At 38.4% G+C, this 11,764-nt stretch overlaps 1 protein-coding gene across 7 annotated transcripts in view; it reads right to left on the bottom strand.

Moving 5' to 3' along the window:
- Positions 1-497: 497 nt before the first annotated feature.
- stxbp5l (syntaxin binding protein 5L) overlaps positions 498-11,764 on the bottom strand; it is a 126,509-nt gene continuing 115,242 nt past the window's right edge. For 4 of the 7 annotated variants that reach the window (XM_060875959.1, XM_060875960.1, XM_060875963.1 and 1 more), the window contains 7 exons: positions 9,364-9,462; positions 8,054-8,293; positions 7,013-7,376; positions 6,228-6,393; positions 4,627-4,738; positions 4,323-4,543; positions 498-3,191 (listed from right to left, as the gene is read on the bottom strand). In XM_060875959.1, the coding sequence (XP_060731942.1) occupies positions 3,150-3,191; positions 4,323-4,543; positions 4,627-4,738; positions 6,228-6,393; positions 7,013-7,376; positions 8,054-8,293; positions 9,364-9,462 (1,244 nt within the window). In that variant the 3' untranslated portion in view covers positions 498-3,149. The remainder of the gene's footprint in view (positions 3,192-4,322; positions 4,544-4,626; positions 4,739-6,227; positions 6,394-7,012; positions 7,377-8,053; positions 8,294-9,363; positions 9,463-11,764) is intronic. The other 3 variants (XM_060875962.1, XM_060875965.1, XM_060875966.1) reach the window with 1 other exon arrangement.

Genomic DNA, 11,764 nt, shown 5'->3' with positions numbered 1-11,764 from the left:
ACTTCATTATTATACTTATTTGTAATATGATCAAAGTTTGCATAGGTATGCATGATGGTAGAATCTGGCTGATTTGCCTATGAATAACCCAGATAAAAAGACAGGATATTGAGTAGTTGGGAGTGACATGAGCCAGCTAATGTGATCTAAGCTAAAGAGACATATCAAGTGCAGGACAGTTGCTAATTTCTTCAGTTTCTTCAGTTTTTTTTTTTAAATGACCAAATCTTGCGACAGATTGAAGTATTCCTCACAATATATACATATCAACCTGATATCTGAGCTCTCAACCAGCCAGATTTCCTCACCCCAAACTGACGAGTGCACAGAGCTGTGTGAATGCATAGAATTGTAGAGAATTATTTCACATTATTACTTTATTGTTTCAATTCCATCCTGACACACTCTTTTGTCCAGATCAGTACAACGCATGATTCTTTGCTTATTAGACAAGCAAACAAACAAACAAATGCACAAATAATAACACTGACAACAAATGACACAAATTTTCCATATTTAATTAGATTTTTCATTTAAACAAAACATATTTTGTGAGAAACAATTCTCACATTGCCATGAGTACATCAATCCATGTTTATTTCAATTTGATTAGCATCAACATATGTTTCATGATTTTTTTTTATTCCAGTAACCTCTATAATACTACTGTTATATCGATAAGAACAGAAAAGTGGTAGTATCCATTTAAACAAGACGGACGGCACCGCGTTCCCTGCAGAGAAGAGCGGTTCAGTGTTTGGGACAGAGGAGGGACTACAGAACTACATTCAGAATTTTAGACGCAGTACCATCTTTCAACAGGTAAAACATTTACAGAAGAAATCGCATGAGTTCATTGGATGACATTTCTCCCAACTCTCTTCAGGTTCAACTGTACATTTTAGTATAAAAGCTGAGAACATAGAAACATAACACCCTGTAATTTTTTTTTGCTGTTAAAAACAAACATGTTAACGATTGAGAATTCTGACCAACAGAATTCTTTATCAGATATATGCACTTTATTTTAGCCTGGAAATGATGGACAGTCTTAGTGGTAATGGTTGTGCAGAGTGACATGGCTATTATCATGGGCATGTGGGTTTACAAGGTTAACATTAATGTATTATACATTATTATTATTAATGTATATATATTATTAAGCTTGGAGTCGTTCACTCCAATATTGAAAAACTTTTAAAGGGATAGTTAAGCCTAACTGCTGGCTTTCATGCCCTTGATAAATTTCTTAGCCATGCTAGCATTTTTTTTTTTTTTCAACTGTCCTTAAGTATTTTTACAACAGGTTTTGCTTTGTGTACAGCTTTGGCAGAGATGAACTCGTTGTCCTACTGGTTTTTGTTTAGATCTGATTTTGACTCGGACATAGCATATGTATGAATGCTTTGGCCATTTTATATACAGAATGGAAGTGCAGAAGACATGGAGAGAGATGGGATGGGGAACCATAGGAACCTACTGGAACCATAATAAAAGTATAACCAAATGTTAACACAATAAGCACAATAGGCCAACAGAAGCATTAAACCAAATACACATGATTTCTAAATTTAAAATAAGTTTCAGAATGATTTTGCTCACATGTAGGCTAATATCAGTGAGCAGAATTCGTGCAAGGTTCTTTATGCTCCATACTGTATAACACTCCATACATATATTTAAAAGATACTGTTCAAAGAACACAGATATTCATGTAATGTAGTATCCCAATGGCTCACTCTCAGCCACTTTATATTGATTCAGATCAGAAGCTACAAATAAACAATCCTCTAACTTCAAACTGTCGATCATGGATTTGCCATGACAAGCCAGACTTTATTACATGTGACCCAAGGCAGCAGAAAAGTCCAGAAAACCAAAAAGAAAAAAAGACCCAAAAAGGTCAAGCTGAAAATTATAAGTTGAACCCCACACAATTAAAATGAACAAACATCTGAAACTGTCTTGTACTTAAACAGACACAAATGATCAGAAGAACTCTTCGAAGGAGTTTCGTTGACAAGTAACGGCTTAAAATATCAACCACGGACAGAATAAGTTCATCGCTAGTTTACAGGAAAGATACTTCACCCATCTAGAATATGGCACATGAATTATTACATTGGCTTTATGAATAGAAACACACTCAAGTAAGACCACACAGATACACTCATAGCACGTATTGCCCAGTACAGCTTACTTCTCGCTTATACATCTAAAACCACATCATACATTTCTAGGAGAGGGTGAAGTAACTTGATTAAGTAGTAAAGCTTATTTTGAGGGACGGTTATGTGTGTTAGCAGCTACTTCATAAACACTGGATTGTTTTAAAAAAGTGGTGTAACATGAAAGTGCATGTGTTAGAATGTTTGAAGAATGTTTGTGAGTAGCACTTTGTCTGTTCTGTAGTGTTTAAGTTTTTTTAAATAGATTTTCATGTCTGTAATCAGAACAAAAGGGTGGAACACGTTGCATGGACAACTGATATGAAGACAGAGCGGTGGAACTGTTCAAATAATACATTATTGAAAATAAGTATCATGGAATATATCGAAAAGAAAGAAAAACAGAATTTTGGCCTTATAGCAATACAGGTATACAGTTTCCCTTTTTATTTATATTTTATCGCTATTTCAAAAAATATAAAGTTTTTGTCATAGGATTCTGGTATTGGCTTATATTATTAAATAAAAGTATGTCATTCTTTTATATCCTTTTGTTTTTAAAGTAACATGCTGCTTTTGAATATGGCAGTTTTAATGTTTTTATAGGTCATCCATTTTTTGTTTCATGCAGTCTTGTTTTTTTTTTTCCTTTATTTATTTATAATTTATATATCTACAGACCAAAAGCCAATTTTCCTCCCGTAAGAAGACCCTGGCCACTGTACATGAATGAAGGATGGTCTAATCCAAACATATGATGGGAGGAACACTATGTTAACACTAATCGCACCTGTCCATCAGTTATTGTCTTCAGTCTGTCAAACCAGTCTGATTAAGAAGTATAGTCTGTATACATAGCCCCAGAGAGAAGGAACAGCCCTAAGCACCACTCAACCTCTCGAAAAAGTGAAGGTCCATGTTCCAGAGGAGTGCCCTCTTGTGGTTGGCGAGTGGAATTAGCCTTCATCCAGGCCAACTCGATTAAAACTGATACCACTTCTTGTCTTTGCATTTCAGCATCAGCTGTGGATGAGAGCGAGATCCAGCATACATATATTAGTAAAACTAAACTTACTAAACATGAGCTCACTGCGGAAAATCCATACACATAATATTTCACATTTGACTATTTGGTACTCGACTTGGTCTTGTCAGCCATTAAGCAAATAAGTAAATGCAAAAAGCCTAGGTATGTAATTGTATTGTGTTGTATATTATTGTACTGTATTGACTTTAGAGCTCCTTATAACCACTGTAACTTGCTAGATATGCAACTTTAATACGAACAATTTACCTACTCATTCATTTAATTATCTAATCGGCCAATCATGTGGCAGTAGTGCAATTCTTATTGTCATGTAGATATGGCCACATATCTACCACCATATCTTCACATCGACCACCAGAAAGGAGATAGCATATGGTCTCAGGCTGGACAGTTGCCTGGTCTTTTTCCAGTCTTCAGCTATCCAGTTTTTGTCAGCCTGTTCCCTTTGTAGCCACGTTTTGGCTGAAAGACGTGGAACCCAGTGGGTTCTTCTGTTGTTGCAGCTCATCCACTTTATGGTTTGATGTGTTGTGCATGCTGAGTTGCTTTTCTGCTCACCAAAGTTGTAAAGATTGATTATTTGAGTTACTATCATGTACTCAAGTAATCAAGTACTTTTGAGTAATATCCTTCTTGTAAGATTGATCAAAAATGCATTTCTAACCAACAAAACTGTTCTTCTTTTTCAACATACTGTGTAAAATCTAGAGACTGCTTTGTGTGAAATTCCCAGGAGATCAGCAGTTTCTGAAACTCTCAAACCATCCTGTCTGGAATCAACAAGCATACCATGAACAAAGTCACTGACATCACATTTGTCTCTTTTTTGATGTTTGACATGAGCATTAACTGTAGCTCTTATTCTGTTTTAAGATGATTAGATGCATGAACTGCACGAATGAATCAGCATGCTCATTGAGAGTAGAAATTCGGTAAGTTTACATAAATGTAATCAGAATACAGGTTGAGATTTGCTTTGAGGTCAAATCCCTTGAGGGGACTGGTTCTGGTCCCGACCTAAATCCTGAATGGCATCTGAACCTTGGGCAACTTGGAAATATTTTTATTTTAATGATTGTTGTTTATATTCCATATCTGTACATTACCTCATGAGCGTGTTTGGAGAACGTCTCAGCACTGGACATCATTAGAGCTGTCCTCTCCTCCAGTTCTCCTAATCTCTGTCCTCTCTCATCCAGGGCAACGCGAGCTCGGGCAAGATCACCCACTGCCCCGCCGGCTGCTACCCGTATGCCCTCCACACTGCCCTGGCCAGGTATATGCTGGGCCAGACTTCGAGAAGCCTTCCCTGCTGCTGCCTCACCAACTATACACAGGTATATTAAGAGATTTACGAATATTCACGAATAAAATCACACATACACACAGATGAATGAGAGGTGGACTTACAAAGCTCTTCTCTGTCAAAGGTCTGTGCGTTGCCCCCGAAAAATCCTTTCAGGAAGCCCCGGTTCTGTGCCTCAGGGGTCTCGATGGGTGTGAAAAGCTCCCCTAGCATCTCCTGTAGTTAATCATTTGGGTCAGTCAGTATGCTGCCATTGAGCCATACAAATGCATGCGACTCAATTAGTGTAAGTGTGCAATAAAATTTTTATTTTTATTTTAAATGCGTACATCGGTTCCACGTGATTGAACTGAATAACACGGACACAGTTAGTTTTCTTATATCCAACATGATTTGAGTGTGTATTTTCAAAACCCTGAATAAAATCAAACCATGGTGTCTTGTAACACACACATTATGTACTAACATACATGTATTTATTGTCAAAATGTAATACTTGATCTATACTGTAGTTCCTATCAGTGTCAATGTTTTCATTAGATTACACAATGAATTACTACATGAATTCATCACTCATTCTATATCAGTCAAGTCCAGTAAAGTCAAGAAGCTTTGATTTTGATATCTCAACCATATACATCCGATGCAGTACATAATGAAATGACACAATGTTCCTCCAAGACCTTGGTACTACATAGAACAAAGACAGAGCTACATAGAACAACAGCTGTCTTTGGTGTCCATGTACTAAGAATAGTTAAGCTAAAAATGTAAATAGCACCATATTGGACCCGGAGTGCACACTGCGTGTTACTGACGTGCCGCCATCTTGGAACATTCAATCTACTAATCAAATAATTGTTTAACCCTTGTATGTTGTTCGGGTCTGTGGGACCCATACTCATAAACATCAATAGTTTTGAAAAACTTTGCTTCCTTGTAATTTGTTGATTTTTTTTCCCATTCATAACTTGATTAAATTAGATATTTTTTATTACATTTTATTAAAAAACAACAAAAAACGAGTAGCACTTTAATTAAAAAATGTGATGTAATAAAGGTAAAGGGCAAATATTAACCATATATGCTGTTTATATTGCTTGTAATTGGGATGAAGTAAACATCTGTAGAGTATTTTAACATAAAATGTTTGATTGTGTTGAATTAAAAACCCAAAAATGCAACGGGTCCAACAGACCCACGAACACTGGCTGAGTAACAAAAATAAGAACAACATACAAAGGTTAAATCAAATATAGAATAAGCAATAAAACATAATAATTTAATGTAAACTATATGTAAAAAATTTTTCTTAAATCTGACTAATCACATATTCCTTTTTTTCATTGTGGTTAATTATTATATATTCGTATGTGATTTTGAATGGCTGCTTTTCAGACACAGTTTGAGGGTTCAAATCATTATACAGACAGGAACTCTCCAGATTTTTTTCTTATTCCATCGCTAGACTGAAGGAGGGAGAGGGAGGCAGCTTGCAAGGTGCATCAGGGCTCAGCTCAGCAGAGCTCAAAGCATCTATGACAAGCATGACATTTCACTTCAATAGGTACTGTCACCGCCCTCCCCACACACACATTAAAACTGTACACAAATGCATGCTCACACATCCAGTCACGCACACAGCACTCTCTCTCTCTCTCTCTCTCTCTCTCTCTCTCTCTCTTTCACACACATATACACACACCTGTAAATTATCAGACATCTCCTGGCTGTAGGTAATGCGCTGTATTTCTGTTGGAGAGCTCAAGTAGAGGGCCTGACCACCATTGGTGAAGCAGAATGTTCTAGCAATGCGCATGTCTGTTAGCGGCAGGTAGTGTACATCCAACAGGGGCCGTAAACTTGGCAGGCTGCAACATAAACGCACACAGACTCAAACCTCAATGATATTAACTCAAGTGTTTACAGCAGTGAAAGGAGAACATTCTTTGTATCTTTGACTTTATCTGTAAACCTAAACTAAAATCCTTTCAAATGTTATTATATAAAACAAGACAAGAGAAAGACAAAAAATATCAGATGAAATAAGAAACACATCTGTTCATTGTTCAATAAAGAGCACTTGGAGGGATCACTGCTTGGCGGTAACAGTTTATTGATTGCATCCAGGGATAACACCAGGATTAAGAGTGTCTCCATATTATTTTTAGAAATAAGACTAGGATTAGGGAAATCAATGCTCCTAAGGATTAAAGCTTTAAGGGGATGGATCAGTGCCAATGCTGAAGTATTAATCATTACCATTTATTGGGCTGTAATAGGATATTTAAACTTCAATCATTACAAAGTTGTAAATATGACAACTGGGAATTTAATAAATTTGAGATGGAGACTAGGAGACATTTTAGAAATGAATATATTCACAAAAATTAGCAAGCAAGATCAACAATACTTTGGAATAAAGCATTGTGTTAAATGCTAATAAACAATTCCCTTTCTACCAAATATGAAGTGACCATGGAGCTGAACCTGAGGATCATGATATGTCCGTTGGCACAGAAACAAGCCAGGCACACGCTGTTGGAGACGGTCACCACATCAGCACGCAGCACGAATGATGACTCTGTAATGTTGTGCACATACAGGCAGGCCTGCGAGGGCATGAGGAAGACCTTGGCTTGGCGTTCAGAGCACACAACAACTAAGTGGCCCTCGCTGCTGGCTTCCTGTGAGGAATAGGGTGAAAAGTTGACCAACTTCCTCCTGCGAGGTCGATCAGGGTCCTCAGGGCCATGAGGATCTCTCCACACCTCATATGCACTGTGGATCAAAGCACCGGTGCAGTCCAGAAAACCAAAACGCAGGACTGAACCTTTCAGCATTAAGACAGTGCCTGAGGAGGAGAGGTGAAAAGTCAGAATGGAAAAAAGAGAAAGAGAACAGGAGAAAAATACAGAATGAGAAAATGATAGTGAGAGAGAGAGAGAGAGAGAGAGAGAGAGAGAGAGAGAGAGGGGTAGCCAGAGGTAAAATTGGTTCTCTCTTGAGAGAGTGAGGTTTCTCTGTTTATGTGTTTACATGGAAGTGTGCAGCTAATCATAATGCAACTCAGAACAACATGCAACAGAAAAAATAGATATAAGCTGCTCTGTGCCCAATGGGCTAATGAGGTAGTTATATACAGTATATTCATATATACAGCTAAATAAAAAATGTATATCCATATTGCTTGTCCCAAAAGACCAGTTCATAGGGTTTGGTGCAAAAGATTGATACATAAGGTTTGGACCAAAATATCTATGTACTGTATAGTGTTTTGAAGCAAAAGATTTATGCACATTGTTTTGTTCAAAGATTCATAGAATTGCTTTTCTAATAATGTCTTTTACTTCTATACAGTCTATCAAATACTAATAAACTATTACAGTCTTTTACTTAAGTCTATAACAAGTGTATTACATGGCTGCAGCTGGGTTTTATTAAGTGCCACCCAAAACATTCTGCTTTTATATAAAAGAAATCACAGACTGTCTGCAATATCAATGGGAACTGAAATTCTTTTGTGCTCACTGGTGGGTGTAACTGTGACAGGTTCCTCTAGCCTCTCCTGCTCATCGGTGGAAATGGACAAGGGCAGTAGCAGAAAAATGCCAAGGCTGGTGCCCACCCATAGGCATGGGGTAGGCAGTACATCTGACTTGTGTCCATATGACTCAGCAAACTGCAGCGTAGTCACAGCCTCCTTCGTGTCCCGGTCTATGCTGGAGACGCTGGAACTCCGTGATCGGCTGAAGGAATTTTCCCGACTCTCTGAAAAAAAAGGAAAGAGGGAGGAAGAAAGGAAGACAGGAGAGGGAGAGAAATGGGAGGGAACACAGAAAGAAAGAGTGAGAAGAGACATGGAAAGAATAAGAGAGAGAGAGAGAGAGAGAGAGAGAGAGAGAGAGAGAGAGAGAGAGAGAGAGAGAGAGAGTGTACACTTTAGGAAATGGGAGAAAAAAATGGGAGCTGTAAAATAGAAAGATTTAGTTAATATAATTTTATGCATTAGAAAATTTACATCCCCAATTTCCCAAAACACTTGTTAGAAAACAAAATATCAATTTTTATTGTTTTTCCATTTACACACACACACACACACACACACACACACACTGCATATAAAGACACACATGAAGACATGTTGAGTAATGATTCGCACTGTTCAACAGAAAAAAATTTAAACGTCTGTTTTCAGTATCTCACAAATTCGTGCACTTGTTTAAAGCAAATCTCTCTTTTTCCAAGCTGTAAATTAGCCATTATATCTCATTTACTGCAAAGGTCAATTATTTAAATGTAACAAGAAACTACATCCAAGAAAATATAAAAAGGAGAGACAGTGAGAGAGAAGGAGCGAGAAAGAGCAATAGAGAGAGAGAGAGAGAGAGAGAGAGAGAGAACAGAATGCATTTATTAGATTCATTATACTGTGAAAATCTTAGAAAATGTAAAATTTGGCTACATTTCTCATTGCGGGATCAGTCTTGTTTTCTCTTATAATAGCTACAGGAGAGATAAGCAAAGACGCACATTCTCCTACTCATCTGATAAGTTTACAACTTTTGGTTTCTACATAGTAGTGATATGGAAATGTCTATTTCAAAGCCAGCATCTAGACACACATGACAGATGTGGATATGACACTGCTGCAGGACAAACTGGAGAAAGACAACGTGATTTACCCAAACCTGGAGACAAGAAGAGAAAAAGCTTGAACACTAAGAGCATTATTGTAATAGGATGCAAAACGATGAACGACAGGACTGACTGGACGGGGCATGACAAGACGAAACAGGAGCCAGGGGTTTACGTGTGATCCCCACATATCCACTCCTTACCTCTCTCACTCCAGGAGTAGGTGGTGGCGTGGTGTTCATCATGTGAGTACATACTGACACCATGCAACTGCTGCAGCATGGCCCGTCTGGACGGATAACCTATCCATCGTTCACACACAGACGATGTACAAACGCACAGCACGCCATATTCATGGCACAACCAAACATAGTATGACGCATACAATGAAACATGACAAAGTAGAATCACACACACACACACATTAAAATATCAACAATGGACCAACATACATAGAAGGATGAGATGCACACACAGAGATATGAACACACACACACACACGCACGCACACACACATTCAAATATCAACAATGGTCCAACATACATAGAAGAATGACATGCACACACAGAGATATGAATACACACACACATACACACACAGACACACGCACACAGGTACAGACAAACTTACACAAAACCAAACGGTGTTTGGACAGAGACAGTGAAGGAAAGAAAGGAGACACAACTGTTCAAGAGAATCAAAAAAAGAAAGACGTTCTTAAAATATTTTTCAAAAGTACGCCATTTACAATCCTTGACTCAGAGATGGCCACCATGAGAGGAAGGGATTTTTTTTATAGAGCTTTTAGATCCCTGGTAAAAGCTCACTGTCAACAGCCTTAATCTTAGAGTGTACACCGCTATCAGTGGCCTGTTTTTCCCCTTTGGCTGTTGTGTGCAGTGTTAAGTTCCTCATTGGCCCACGGCTCTCCTGTACTGTCTATGTTGCTGAGAATCGTCTTTCCTGCAGAGTGAGTGAAGAATGTGTAGGTATAGGAGTTCTGTAAGGATGTCACGTACAGAGGTCTTGAAATAGATGCACAAACTGCCCAAAGGCTAAAAGCATATTTTGTAAACATGATGAGAGCAAAAAAACAAGCACACACATACACGTCAGAAACCAGTGAACTGACAAAACCACTGACCTTTAGCCTGCCTTTCAGTACAGACATTCACCAGAGCAAGCGTTGGCAAGCTTTGATGCATTAGCGGTGACTGTGTGAACATAATTAGCCACATCAGATGTGTAAGTGTGAATATTTCAGAACAGAACGTGGAAAGATTTCTGCTGTGGTGTAAAGATAAATAGTCTTTGTCTTGATATCTTAGGGAGTGCTGTTCTCAAGCCATCGACTACCAAGCTATAGTTTGGCAGTTCATCTGAAGGCTCTTTTCTCTAAGCTTTGTTCCTTGTTACTGATGGTGTTTCATGCCCTGGAGGGTCAAAGCATTGACTGTCTAGTGTTTGAACACTGTTACTGGACATGGTGTGTGTGTGTGTGTGTGTGTGTGTGTGTGTTTGTGTGTCCATTTCTGTCCTTCATTTTTGTATGACTGCATATCTGTTTGCTCTTGCTTGTGCCAGCATCAGTACATAGCCTACTACTATATATTTGTCCTGTTTCTGTATGGATTTGACTTCAGGCACTGTATATGATAGCATGAATATTCTTTTCTCCATTCCTGCATGTTATTTATCTGAGATCTTGCATCGCTTTCCTGCTATTCTCACTCCCCATAGTGTGTCTCATTAACTGCAACCCAGCTTTTTTCTAGCTGCTAATTGACCTTTAAATATCTCAGCGACCCAGCTGTGCAGCAATAGGGACACACGCACAGCACGGACAAGGAGCATTTCAGGAAAAGTAAACACTGGAATATTCATGGTCTGGAACGAATAAGCGAATGGGTATCAGCTACCTGGTGTGTGACAAAAATCAACTGAAGGGAAAATCTTAAAACTTTCATAATCTGAAGATGTAGGGAAAATCAAACAGAAGGGAAAACAGTTGCCTAAAAAAAGACACTATGGATTGATAGGCTCTTGTCGTCTGGTCTGTGAGTTAAAATGTCAATCCTAAACAAGCCTATAATATGCTCTTTGTCTGTCAGGTAATCATTTCTAATAATAAATAACCCCTGCCATCTCACCACCTGAAGGATGGCGGCGTTATCGTCAATCAAATGAACCTGACAGGATGCGGTGTGCTGCTGAGTGCTTTGTCCTGTGGCGTGTCCTCTCGAAGTAAACAGGATTACGAATAGAAAGAGAGAGAGAGAGAGAGAGAGAGAGAGAGAGAGAGAGAGAGAGAGAGAGAGAGAGAGAGAGAGAGAGAGAGAGAGAACTACTCCTGATATTAGATCAGAGAGAAGTGAAAAGTGATTCTGAGGTGGTAATTCTGTGGCAGAAACAGGGCTATGGTATTGTGCTGCTCTGATGAATGATGTGATACAAAATAAAAAAAATAACACTGAGCCACACTGGATCTTACGTACAGTATGTACTGTATAGGTTTTAAAGCAACAGTGAAGTATGTTCTTACTACATAACAGATTAGCAAACAACTTTGTTAGCCAAAGCTGTGAGACTCTACCCTTGCAATA

This window comes from Tachysurus vachellii, chromosome 8, assembly GCF_030014155.1.
Source record: "Tachysurus vachellii isolate PV-2020 chromosome 8, HZAU_Pvac_v1, whole genome shotgun sequence".
NCBI lineage: Eukaryota > Metazoa > Chordata > Actinopteri > Siluriformes > Bagridae > Tachysurus > Tachysurus vachellii.
The sequence above is the reverse complement of the archived record's forward strand: the minus strand, read 5'-3'. Positions and strand labels throughout refer to the sequence as shown.